Source organism: Fringilla coelebs (genome assembly GCF_963513975.1).
Source record: "Fringilla coelebs genome assembly, chromosome: 19".
NCBI lineage: Eukaryota > Metazoa > Chordata > Aves > Passeriformes > Fringillidae > Fringilla > Fringilla coelebs.
The window spans coordinates 3666020-3677598 of record NC_140045.1 but is presented as its reverse complement, the minus strand read 5'-3'; the positions used below and the strand labels follow the sequence as shown (position 1 = coordinate 3677598).

At 42.1% G+C, this 11579-nt stretch overlaps 1 protein-coding gene across 1 annotated transcript in view; it reads right to left on the bottom strand.

Moving 5' to 3' along the window:
- Positions 1–11579, bottom strand: part of SMURF2 (SMAD specific E3 ubiquitin protein ligase 2) — a 56827-nt gene that overhangs the window by 202 nt on the left and 45046 nt on the right. The window contains exons 10-18 of the mRNA XM_084218806.1: positions 11288–11446; positions 7345–7555; positions 5261–5364; positions 4243–4357; positions 3642–3820; positions 3076–3213; positions 2737–2857; positions 1240–1441; positions 211–286 (exon numbers count right to left, since the gene is read on the bottom strand). Of these exons, the coding sequence (XP_084074932.1) occupies positions 211–286; positions 1240–1441; positions 2737–2857; positions 3076–3213; positions 3642–3820; positions 4243–4357; positions 5261–5364; positions 7345–7555; positions 11288–11446 (1305 nt within the window). The remainder of the gene's footprint in view (positions 1–210; positions 287–1239; positions 1442–2736; positions 2858–3075; positions 3214–3641; positions 3821–4242; positions 4358–5260; positions 5365–7344; positions 7556–11287; positions 11447–11579) is intronic.

Below are 11579 nucleotides of genomic sequence, written 5' to 3'. Positions count from 1 at the left end.
GAGCTGCAGATGCTGCCAGCAAGGCTTCATTAAAGAGGCCACCCAGCTCCATGGAACAAAAGCCATCTCCAGATTTCACACCTCTGCTGCTCCCTAAGGGCCAGCTTTGATTATGTCACAAAAGACAAAAGAAGTGAGACTGCTCCAAATACTCTGACAGCAGATTGGTGCTTAAGCTACAATCACAACAGAGAACTGAGAAAATCTTACCAGGTATGAGCTTTAGGCAAATTATTAGTGCTGGCATCAATCTGGTGTATTGTGAAGAGTCGTGGGCCTGCAGCACCTGAAAATGCAGAGCAGATCTCTATTACTGTGTGGAATAACATGAAATGTCTTTGTTGCACTGCAACAAGAAGAGAGCAATTAAAATACAAAGAGAAGCTCTGCACCAAGGAAGATGAAATCATGAACAGGCAGGAAAAAACTGCAAAGTCCCAGTGGTTGTGGGACAGACCCCTCCTTGCCCATCCAGACAGCCCTGCAGTTATTTAAAGGGAAGGTAAGGAAAAAAGCACTGATAAGGAAGAACAAATCAGCTTTTTCACAGTGCACTGCATAATTCCAACAGATTTTAATTTCTCTTAATCACCCCTTCTGTACAACAAAACTTACACAGCTGTACCTGTCCCTAAGAGGTCTTGAACAGTGGCCAATTCCACTGAAATCCCACAGCATCACAATGTCAATTCCTTATAATTTTATTAAATTTATCTGACTACTAGAAATCCCTTTAATGCCTCTGCTAAAGAAAAAAGACTGCAGCACAGCCATTGTTTAGACTTGGTCTGCACTGAAGATGCCACAAAGGTCAGAAGAAGCTATCAAAATGTCCCAGCCTGAGCAAAACTGGAATCCTGGTATGAGCAGCCATTAAAAATATAATTTTTACAGAGGGTCAGTGTTTCTCATGGGGACTCTGCTGTTAAATAAGAGTCTGAGCTTGAGTTGTGTCACTGCATTTCAGTCTAAAAGAACCCCCAGAGCTGTGCAACTGATGAGGGCTTGTAAAAGTCAGGAATTAAAACCCTGCTTCTGGAACCCCTCTAAGATCTGAGCTGATCAGAACCTCCTGCCAGAGAAGGAAGTGCAGAACCGAAATAAAAGAGCCATTTGCACCTGCATAAGAAGGTACCGGACACACACAAAAGAGCCACTCGTGATTGCAATCAGAGCATTAAAATGGCTCTTCAGAAGCCCCAGGGCAGCCGGCAGCCCCTCTCCAGCCCTGGGCGTTACCTTGCAGTGCCTTGAAGCCCTGCAGAGGCACCCGGGAGGAGCCGGTCACGAACTGCAGCAGCCGCGCCCTCCTCTCCTCGTCGAAGAGCTCCACAGCCTTCCAAAACCACTTCACGATGTTGCTGTCGGGGGTACAGTGTTTTAACCTGGTGTTTGCCTTCCAGTCGTTAACATCGATTTTTCCCAGTCCACAAATGATGAGCTGTAAATTTAAAATAGATTTATTATATTGTTTCATCATTGGTGTAAAAGTGGGTTTGGAGCCAAATTATGAAGAAATTATAGTGGAAAATGGACAGATTTTATACCAAAGGCAAATTATAACTTCTCCCTCATCTTAAGCAATGCAGAAATATATCTTTACTGTTTTTTTAATTTTACCTCTGTACACAAACAATTTTCTAAATGGTCTCAATTCAAATGAAAAAGAACCCAAACAAGCATTTCAAGCTTAGACAAGAGGGCCTTGACCTGTTAAACACAAGCACAGATTCTACTCCTGTATGACAGTGCAGGAATAATTCACATTTGACCTCAGTATTTCTTCAGGAGCATGGCTTGGGTGCAGTGTGGCTGCTCCAGCTCTGGAGCCCCAAAAGGAATCTTGTTCCTGTGATACCCCACAAAGGACAGAGCAGCCTTTCCTGACACTGAGCTTTCAGTGCTCCTGAAGGGAGATCCACAATGGATCAGGTTAAGTTCAGGGAGGATGTGATCATAATTCTGAGGACATTTTTATGACTAAGAACACTGCACCTTCCCCTTTCTTATTCTACAGCTGCAAAATGGTTCAGGGTTAGCAGCATGGCTGGCTCACTGCTGGGAGTGAGAATATTTGGGATAAAGGAGGAGCAATCACCACGTTCCAGCCCAGGGATCAGAAGCACATGTGAATAATTTACCTGTGGCCATTTTACATGGCAAACCCCTCAACTCCACAGACTGCAATTACATTTCAGTTTAAAGCAAGCCTGGGATCTGTGGATTTGCCTTCAGAGGATACTGTTTGGATGCTGATCCTGACATTCTGTAGCACACTTGTTTGTGACAGCACCTTTCCTTCTGCTGGATTTACAGGACCAATGGAGTCTGGCAAAACTGAGCTCTGCCAAGCCCCAGGTGCTGACAGCATTCAAGGCAGTGCACCAAGGGCTGGGAGGGAGTGACAGCCTGTTCTCCTGGCAGCACTGAATTTCACAGGAGGAAACTGCCCTGTGAGAACTCTGCACCAGCACTCTGCCAGAGCAGTGACACAGCCCGAGGTCACTGCAGGTCCTCAGAAGGCTCAGAGGGGTTTGAGCTACAGGGGAGGGGCTGCAGCCACTTGTGACATCTGCTGTGAGCTGTCACCTCCAGGAACACTGCCCCAGCTCTGGTGGGAGGCACACACACAGCCCTTGCCCTGCCCCTTCTCCCAGGCGAGAGCACACCAGGGACAGCCCCACGTTCTGAGGGCCTGGCTGCACCTGACACACAACACAGCACCAGTGCACTGACCTCCAACTCCTTCTCATCAAATGTCTTCAGCAGATGTTGTGGGATTACTTCATTAAATCCCTTCTGGAGCGCCAGAAACTGAGCTTCGATTCCTCGTAAAAACCGCCAGTTCACATAAAGTCTGCGAGCAAGTGCAAATTGGGTTTGTGGAGGATGCATTCAAATCCAATAAACCTGCAACTGATCCAGCCCCAAACCACGGCCCCACTGACGGGATTACACCTGCACAACCCCGCAGCAAAACCCAACAGCACAACACTGACAATTACTTCAACAAGCAACAGCTCCTCCCCACCACAGGAAATAGAAAAAGAGCCCTGGGAGAAGCTCCTGATGTACCTGACATATTCCTTTTTGTTCTCCTCTGTCACGGGGATGCTTTTGCCGTTGGGTTTCAGCTCGTGCTGGATGATCTCCCCGTAGGCGTTGTGCTCCACACAGAACGTGTGGTCCAGCACCCCGGTGATGTCGTTCTCACTGGTGCAAAGAAAGCAGCAAATGACTGAGGGAAAACATATTCTGCAAATATATCACAGCCATGTTCTATCTGACAAGCACAGTTTCATTTTTTCAATGGCATTTCAAAGTCCTGCCTGGGTGCAGGAGGTGAACATACAGTACATATGTTACATTTAAAAATCTTTATCAAAGTTTCACTGTTATATTTTAATAACCTGTTACTGTTAATAATAGGTTAAATTAATAAATTAATATTAACTCCACACACCTCCCCCCTAAAATTTGAGTAGCTTGAGCATTTTTAGCCTTAAAGAAGCTGAATTGTGTGAGAGATTTCTTAAATCTGCCTGAGAAGATCAAAATACACCTTGTTTCCAGGATTTAGGACCATTATCACATAACAGAAACAGCATCTAACATCCTGAGGTACCCTACAGAGTACATACAGTATCCAAACTAAGCTGTTATGGAGATCAGGGTCCACCAATTCCATGTCATCCAAAGTAATTGGCTTCCCAAGCAACTGCTTGTAGAAAGGCAACGTGAAGCCCCCGTCAATGTAGTGCCCATGGAACACAGCCATCCCCATGATCCTGCCCACAAAGTGGAAATAGGACAAGTGTTCCTGGAACAGAGCAGAGACAAGGCCATTCTGCTGAGTGAGACCCCCACTTGCTGAGCATGAGACAAAATTTCAACACCCAGAAAAGAAGAAATCCCCAAGCCCAAACCCTGTGTAGAGGTTTTGTTTTGTTTTCATGCATGGCACACTAAGCATTTCACTTCCAGTCCAGGAGTCTTACAAGTAACAATCAAACCGAATTTCTCCCAAAGGAATCATAAATTGACATCTGACAGAAAATTAAGAACACATTTGAGAAGTTTGATCAGTGCAAAAAAGAAACTATCATATTAAAAAATTGTACAAATTCAGTGTCCAGCAGTACCAATTGTAAGAATTTGGCTCCTAAGTGTTGAACCCTGTCCAGGGGTGTGTTTGATTTCTGGTCAGAGAACAAACACTGATTTACAGCACACCAGCCCTACCGGGTTGACGGCGGAGTCGGGGTTGATTTGCAGCGTGTAAATATCATCCCGGGAGTACTGGAAGAGCCCATAGTAGGGATTCAACATTTCATGGGACAGCAGGTACAGCCACTCCCTAGAAAATGAAATCATTTATTGGTACTCTACAGACAAATGCATTCCTACACTGAGAATCGTTTCAAAATAGTCAGATTTTTGAAATCTTACTATTAAACATAAATGTGAAGGAAGTTATCTCTGAACATGCTGAGGTATGGCTGAAATCAGAATTGTTTTTACTAGCTCAGAAACCACACAACTCCTGACAGCTGATGGATTTCCAGCTTTCCAAGATTTTCCCTCAGGTTACTCACTTCCAAGAGAGTTTCTGACTGTGATTCTCCTACATCCATTAGACACTAAGACAAGACAAAATCTGTTCACTTGAATAGAAAGATGTTGGAATAAAAGCTTTTGATAGAAACCATCTTTAAGGTAATGGATATATTTACTTCAGGTTTTAATTATGTGTTCACAAATCAGTAAATAATGGTCTGACAATTGGGCATGTCATTTTTTTATAAGGGAAAAATAACCTCAGACTGTTGACAGACTGAAGTTGCCCACCAACTGCTGGTGGCAACATTTTGCTTCAAACAGCAGTGACAGTTTGCAATGAAGCATATTTCTTGGTTCAAATTGTGCCATAAAGCCAAGTATTTAGTGGTATATATTCTCAGATACCCAAACTTCACTAACCAAAGAAAAAGATGTTAATTTCAATCGATACCAAAACCTCTCACATATGACAGATATTTGGCCTGATGTGTAATTTGCATTTTATTTTCAATAAATTAGGGGTTTTTTGGATGCAGTTTGTCTTTTACAATACTACCTAGAGCTCTATGTTCTTCTGACATTTAATCTGTTACAGAAATAAAAATAAATGAGAATAATACAAAAGAAGCTGGGCTGGTTCAGGATTTAAAGCACAGGGCAGGGTTGGCTGCAGGGGAAAGACAGAAGAGCCACTGTTTACCTGGCCACACCTCCATAATCAAGGCCCTCCTCCCCACGAAATTTTATCATCAATCGTTTCCACAGGTCTTTTGGCCTCATCTTCATGACTTGCCTGTAGGATTCCTGTAAACACACAACACTTCCTTTTATTAACTGCTGTTTACAGAGTAAAAGCTGCTGCTGTGTATTGGAAGTGAAGGGAGTTTAATACTTGAGTCCAAAGGGAGCACTCTTAAAGGGGACATTATTTTCCTGATCTTCATCAGTTTCTCAAATCACAGATTGTTTCTTCATTTTCTCCAAATGTGATAACACTTGTCAAATAAAATGATGAGAAGATGAGAAGAACCACCTCCCATTAAATTTCCAGGGGTGAGCAGTGATCAGAAAATTGTCCCTCATTCTCACATTACTGACACAATTTTTTAATAAGTTAACTCCTTTTGTTTTCCATAAGGGCTCCTGGGTTTTGCAGCCTGAAAAGCCAAGAGTGGAGCTTGTACTCTGGGTAAAACACATGTGCCAGCCTCCAGGAAGCACCTTAAGAATGGAATCAGCAATGCCATCCCAGTAAATCCACAGGATTATTCATCTGTCAGTAAGTGTTCACCAAGGAAACACAGAAAGCAAGTTGAAAGGCAGAACAAATGCAAAGGAATTAGAGAAAAAAGTCTGGTTCCTATTTGTGTGCAGTATCAGTCCCAAGCTCTGCCTCTACAGGACAGAGGAGGCAGGTGGGTGTGTGGGGACCCAACACACTGGACTGAACAAGAACATCACAATTCTGTAGCCTTCCCTCCCTTCTTCTTTCAGTTGCTTACAAAGTGATCTGACTCTCCACAGGGAAGACCAACACAAATCTTTCTTGGCTGGGAAAAACTGTGACAACACAGTGGGGTGATCAAGTTTGTGGGTGGGGTAAAAATGCAACAGGGATGGGTGGGATGGGTGAAAGTCCTCAAAAGGACAAACTGTTCTCCAGAAAAGGCCAATGAATTATAAGTGTGTTAAGTCAACAGAATGATTCTGCTGATCACATCCCCAAACAGAATGCAGAGACCCCACTGTGGGCATCTCTGGCCATTCAGAAGCCCAGACAGTTGTAAAATTGGTCTGATTCTGGAGAGAGAATTCAGATCAATGATAAGAAATCCAAACTCTGAAGAGGAATCCTATTCATTAGTAGTTTTACTTAAATTACACTGTATCAAAGATCACTACTAATGGAGTTGAATTTTTAACAAACACTCATCAGCTTCTCAAATACCAGGAAGAAGTGAGACAGGATCCTCACATTAGGTGCTCGGACTCCTTTCCACAATCCCTGACACGGGCTGCACATCTCCAGCAATAGGGAAAGTTTTCCTTGATTTCATTCATCTCTCCAGGCTAAATGACAATCACATGAGAGCCATCTATGCCAATGACATGAGAGCCATCTATGCCAATCACATGAGAGCCATCTATGTCAATGACATGAGAGCCATCTATGTCAATGACATGAGAGCCATCTATGTCAATGACATGAGAGCAATCTATGTCAATGACATGAGAGCCACCTATGTCAATGACATGAGAGCAATCTATGTCAATGACATGAGAGCCACCTATGTCAATGACATGAGAGCCACCTATGTCAATGACATGAGAGCCATCTATGTCAATGACATGAGAGCCATCTATGTCAATGACATGAGAGCCATCTATGTCAATGACATGAGAGCCATCTATGTCAATGACATGAGAGCCATCTATGTCAATGACATGAGAGCCATCTATGTCAATGACATGAGAGCCATCTATGTCAATGACATGAGAGCCACCTATGTCAATGACATGAGAGCCACCTATGTCAATCACATGAGAGCCACCTATGTCAATCACATGAGAGCCATCTATGTCAATGACATGAGAGCCACCTATGTCAATGACATGAGAGCCACCTATGTCAATGACATGGCATTCCTGGCATCCCCCTGCAATCCCTCCCCTTCACCACGGTAAAATCCCAGTTTCAGCCGCAGGTTCCGCCTAAGTGAACGACTCCTTTACACAGCTATAAACAACCCCCTTGTTCAGAAATGGGTCAAAATCTCGAGTTACCTCAAAAATCTCCTCTCTGGAGACCTCGATGCGACAGTGGCCGGCCTGAGGCTGCTGCTGGGACAGCTCCTGCCGCAGGATCTTGAGCTTCTGCACCAGGTCCCGCTTGTAGCGCGGCACCGTCAGGCACTCGGCCTCGTCCGGGAGCTGGCACAGGGACACCACCTGCTGCTGCTGCTGGTGCTGCTGGTCCTTGAGCTGGTTCTGCCGGCTGCAAGCACACACAGCTGCCTCAGAGAGCATCCATCCAGCCCCTGCTCTCTCCTTAATTCATTGGACCTGAGCTGCTTTCTATTCACTGGGATTATTATTACTGAGATTACGCTGAAAACGGCTGGGGCCGGTAAGGAATAAATTCAGAGCGATTTTATCCTGACTAAAGACATATGGGTCTGTCTTTCTTGGCAACTATCAGGTGTTTTTAGGGCTTGTTATTTCTATTAGTGCTACTCTACAAAGTATGCAAAAGGTTACAGCACATACAATAAGGTATTATCCATAGAATTTTACTACTAAGCTGCTGACACTGAATTTCTCAGAGACCATTTCCATATTTCCTTTGCGTGTTTTCCCTTCCTCCATTTTAAAATTGAGGGATCTGCCAAACACTCTGCCTCTAATCTCCAGTCAATACCATAGTCTGTTTTAAATGGCTTGTCTGGAAAAGAGTAAGCTTACAAAAAGATGTTTGTACTGGCAGCTTGGCGAGGACCTTGTCCCTTGTACCTGGCCTAGTCTGGACCACAGGAATGTGGGAGTTCACACGGAACTCATTGGCACAGATAAACAAGTATTTTTACTAGCAATTCTAAGAGATTTTGTAAATCTGACTTCTTACTAGGAAAAGTAAATGGATCATGTTGCAGAGATGTTCTCTCTGTGTCCTTTCTTGTACACAGTGAGTGGATATTTTTATAGCTTTTTAGTATGGCATTCCCAAGCAACACAGGATAAAAACTGTATTTTTAAAGCCTAAGAATATCATCTCTCTGTGGAGCACATGAGACTACCCTACATTTACTGGATAAATAAGAAACATTACAATTTAGAATGTTTTCCAGAGGAAGGCTAGTTCTTTTTTTTTTTTTTTTTAATATCAAAGATTAAAAAAAAAAATAGATGGAACAAAATACTGTTTTAATGTATTTTATAATTTCATTTCATAAATGAAATTTATCATTTCAAATTATAATAAATTTATTATAATTTAATAATTTTAATGTATTTTATAATTTCAATGAAATTTACATTTCACTGTCTGTCTTGAGACAAGGCCTAGTAGAAAACTCTCCTAGCCAACCAAAATTCACCTCTAGACTTTTCTACAGGGACACCCAGAAAAATACAAATCATGGTAATAATTTAGACACACACTGGCTCTGGTTCTGTGGCTCTATGTCATTTGTGCCATGTGCATGGCAACTTTCATTTGTGATTAGTTTTAAATATGAATCTCATTTAAACTGTATTTACTTGATACAATATTGAAGCTAAATCCTTATTCTGTTGTCTGGAATTTCTAATTCCATAAGGAGGACTAAATGAAAATACTCCTTGTATAGGACTACCAGAGAAGGCCATATTTATAGAGTACAGTGAGCACCCCTCCATGTCATGTTTAAGGGTAAAAAGTCACAGTTCCCCAAAGCACAAAGCTGGACAGGGTCATTCCTAAAGGCAATGTAATCTCTGCAATGAGCATGATGTTAGCATCAAATGAAATCATTGCTTTTCTCCACACAGGGCTTCCCAAAATAAGGAAGTACTAAGAGGAGAAAAATAAAATGCCATTTTCCAGATTTGACTAAAAATGATCAGTGTATGATCAGCTAAACAACCTGCAGTGTTTGAGGTCATTAAATCTCATTTCTCAGTTTGTTTTCACAGCTGAGTGACTGTGCTTGATTCCATACAGTGCTTTAAGGATACAACTAAATACTTTTCAGGTGCCATAACTTATCAAAATTATCACAAACTCTTGGTCAATGTCTTAGAACAGAACTGGGTAACAAGTCTGATTATTTTCAGAACTTACCATGTCCTAACTGGAAGAGCAAATGGCTTTACTCAGCTCAATAGAAAACGTATCCCTGAAAGTAAATGCCTCTGAACCTAAAACTCTATCACACCCATCCCACACAAAGTCTAAACTTATTCCTTTGATAATTTACAAAATGACAGGCCTAAGGCAAACTACTTTTTTTGTTTGTTTTTTAAAGAACAAATAAGGAGGTGAGCTCAAGGCAGGGGAAACCTTCACAAATCCTGTTTGGTGTAATAAAAGAATAAACAGCAAAAATGATTTATCAGGCAGCAGACTTTGCTGATGACACTGTTGGGTGAGTTTCTGAAATCCTTTCCTAATGAAAGACAGATGGACAAATGAACTTCAGCACACTGTAGGAGAACTCTATGTTCAAATAAATGGTAAATGGTTCTGTGATCCTGGAAATTAAAAGTCAAATTGGATTTTCCAGCTAACAAAGGTAGCTCTGTTATCTGTCCTCCACGATCCATGTAGAACTGGCTACTGTGCCCCTTCTGCCATTTCAAAATAAACCTACCTGAGGAGGTCAGTTTGTCAAATACAGCCCAGCTCACTGAGCTTTCTACAATTTCAGAACTGCACTGCTGTAGCTAAGAGGGGCTGAAGTTTTTCTTGAAGTAAAATAACTGAATCTGAATTGATTTTAGGAACTTTTCTGTGTTTGAAACATGAACATGCTCCTTCACTGCTGATTTTTTTCAAGACCATTTTATTTTCAAACCACCAATTTCAATTCAGCTAAAATGAGCAGTGATTTGTTTTAAACCCAAAGTTTCTGGATGATGGCAGCTTACTAAACTCCTGTAATATACACATATAAAACCAGTGATTTCTCTAACACATTTTCTGTATTTAGGCTCCTCTCCCTCTTGGGGTGTGAGGTTCAAGTGTATATTGGGTAGAGGCTAGACAGCTTTTGTGTAATGCATAAAAGACATGCTGTCTCCTGGATATGACTTTCCATTCCTCAGCTTTGTCTTTTCGATGCTTATTCCCATTATTCTTTTCCTTCAGCTTTTCTTCCCAATGATTCACTTCCTTTCAGGACTATTCCTCCTACTGACTCCTCACCCAGGGCTGCCTGGCTTTCCATCCAACCAACTCTTCATTGTTTCTTCCACTTAACACCTACTCAATACTTTACAGGTATTTCCCAAGAGTATTAAAAGGTATTAGCAGGAGAAACAATAGAATCAAACTCACAAGTACCTCGTACAAGCCTCTGAGGGAAAAAAAAGAGAGAAAAAAGAAATATTTGTTTGCCTTTTGGTTTCCATTTTTAGTAGAAAATCCCCAGTGTGTAATGAGTGTCTAGGGAATAAAACACGAGCCAGAATTCTTTTAAGCTTCCCCTTCTCTTTTTAAAACTGTGAGATGAAATTATGATATCAAAACACGAAGGCAGAAAAAATGCCTTTATCCTTTTTGTAAAAAAACCGAGTCAAATTATTGGGGCCTTATTTTGAGAACATATCAACTAGTCCTACTCTAAAACTGAAGGCAGGAGCTGAGTTATTTCTCCTTTACTCCAGGAGAATAGCTGGGCACTTGTGCACCCCTTCCTAACTCATCACTATTTGACACCACTGGCTCACATACAACTTCAGGTTCTTCATAACTGAAAATAGAATGAAATATGAAGAAAATAAAGTGTCTCTCTTGCTGTTAGGGAAAAAACAAAAATCTATGGGCCAATCTTTCCCACCAGACAGCACTTGCTTCCCTCCCCCTGTGCATCACAACAGCCACATTCCTGCCTAAACGCTCCTGCAGGCTGAATTTAAGCTCGTCTTTGCCGTGAAACAGAGTCAGCTGGTGATGTGTCAAAGAACTACACCTGAAAGCCTCCAGAAATGGCAGAGTGCATCCCGACCCACAGGCAGGCTCCAGACTCACTTCAGGACCAAGTGCAGGTTTGCAGAGAGCCGCGGGTCCGTGAACTGCGTCGTTCTGTTGTTATGGTCAACAAAATAAACCCTGCCCGTTGCTGTATTTCGGATCTCCCATCCAGGAGGCAGTGGACCAAGCTCTTCACAATTGATGTTGCTAAGATCCCTGTGAAAACAAATATAAAATGAAAAATACCTCAGCAATTGGCCTCCGAGCCAAACAAGCGTAAATGTAACAGAACAATTCCATGAAGTCTGAGAAAATGTATTGTTTCAGAAACCTGATCTGTTCAGCTGGA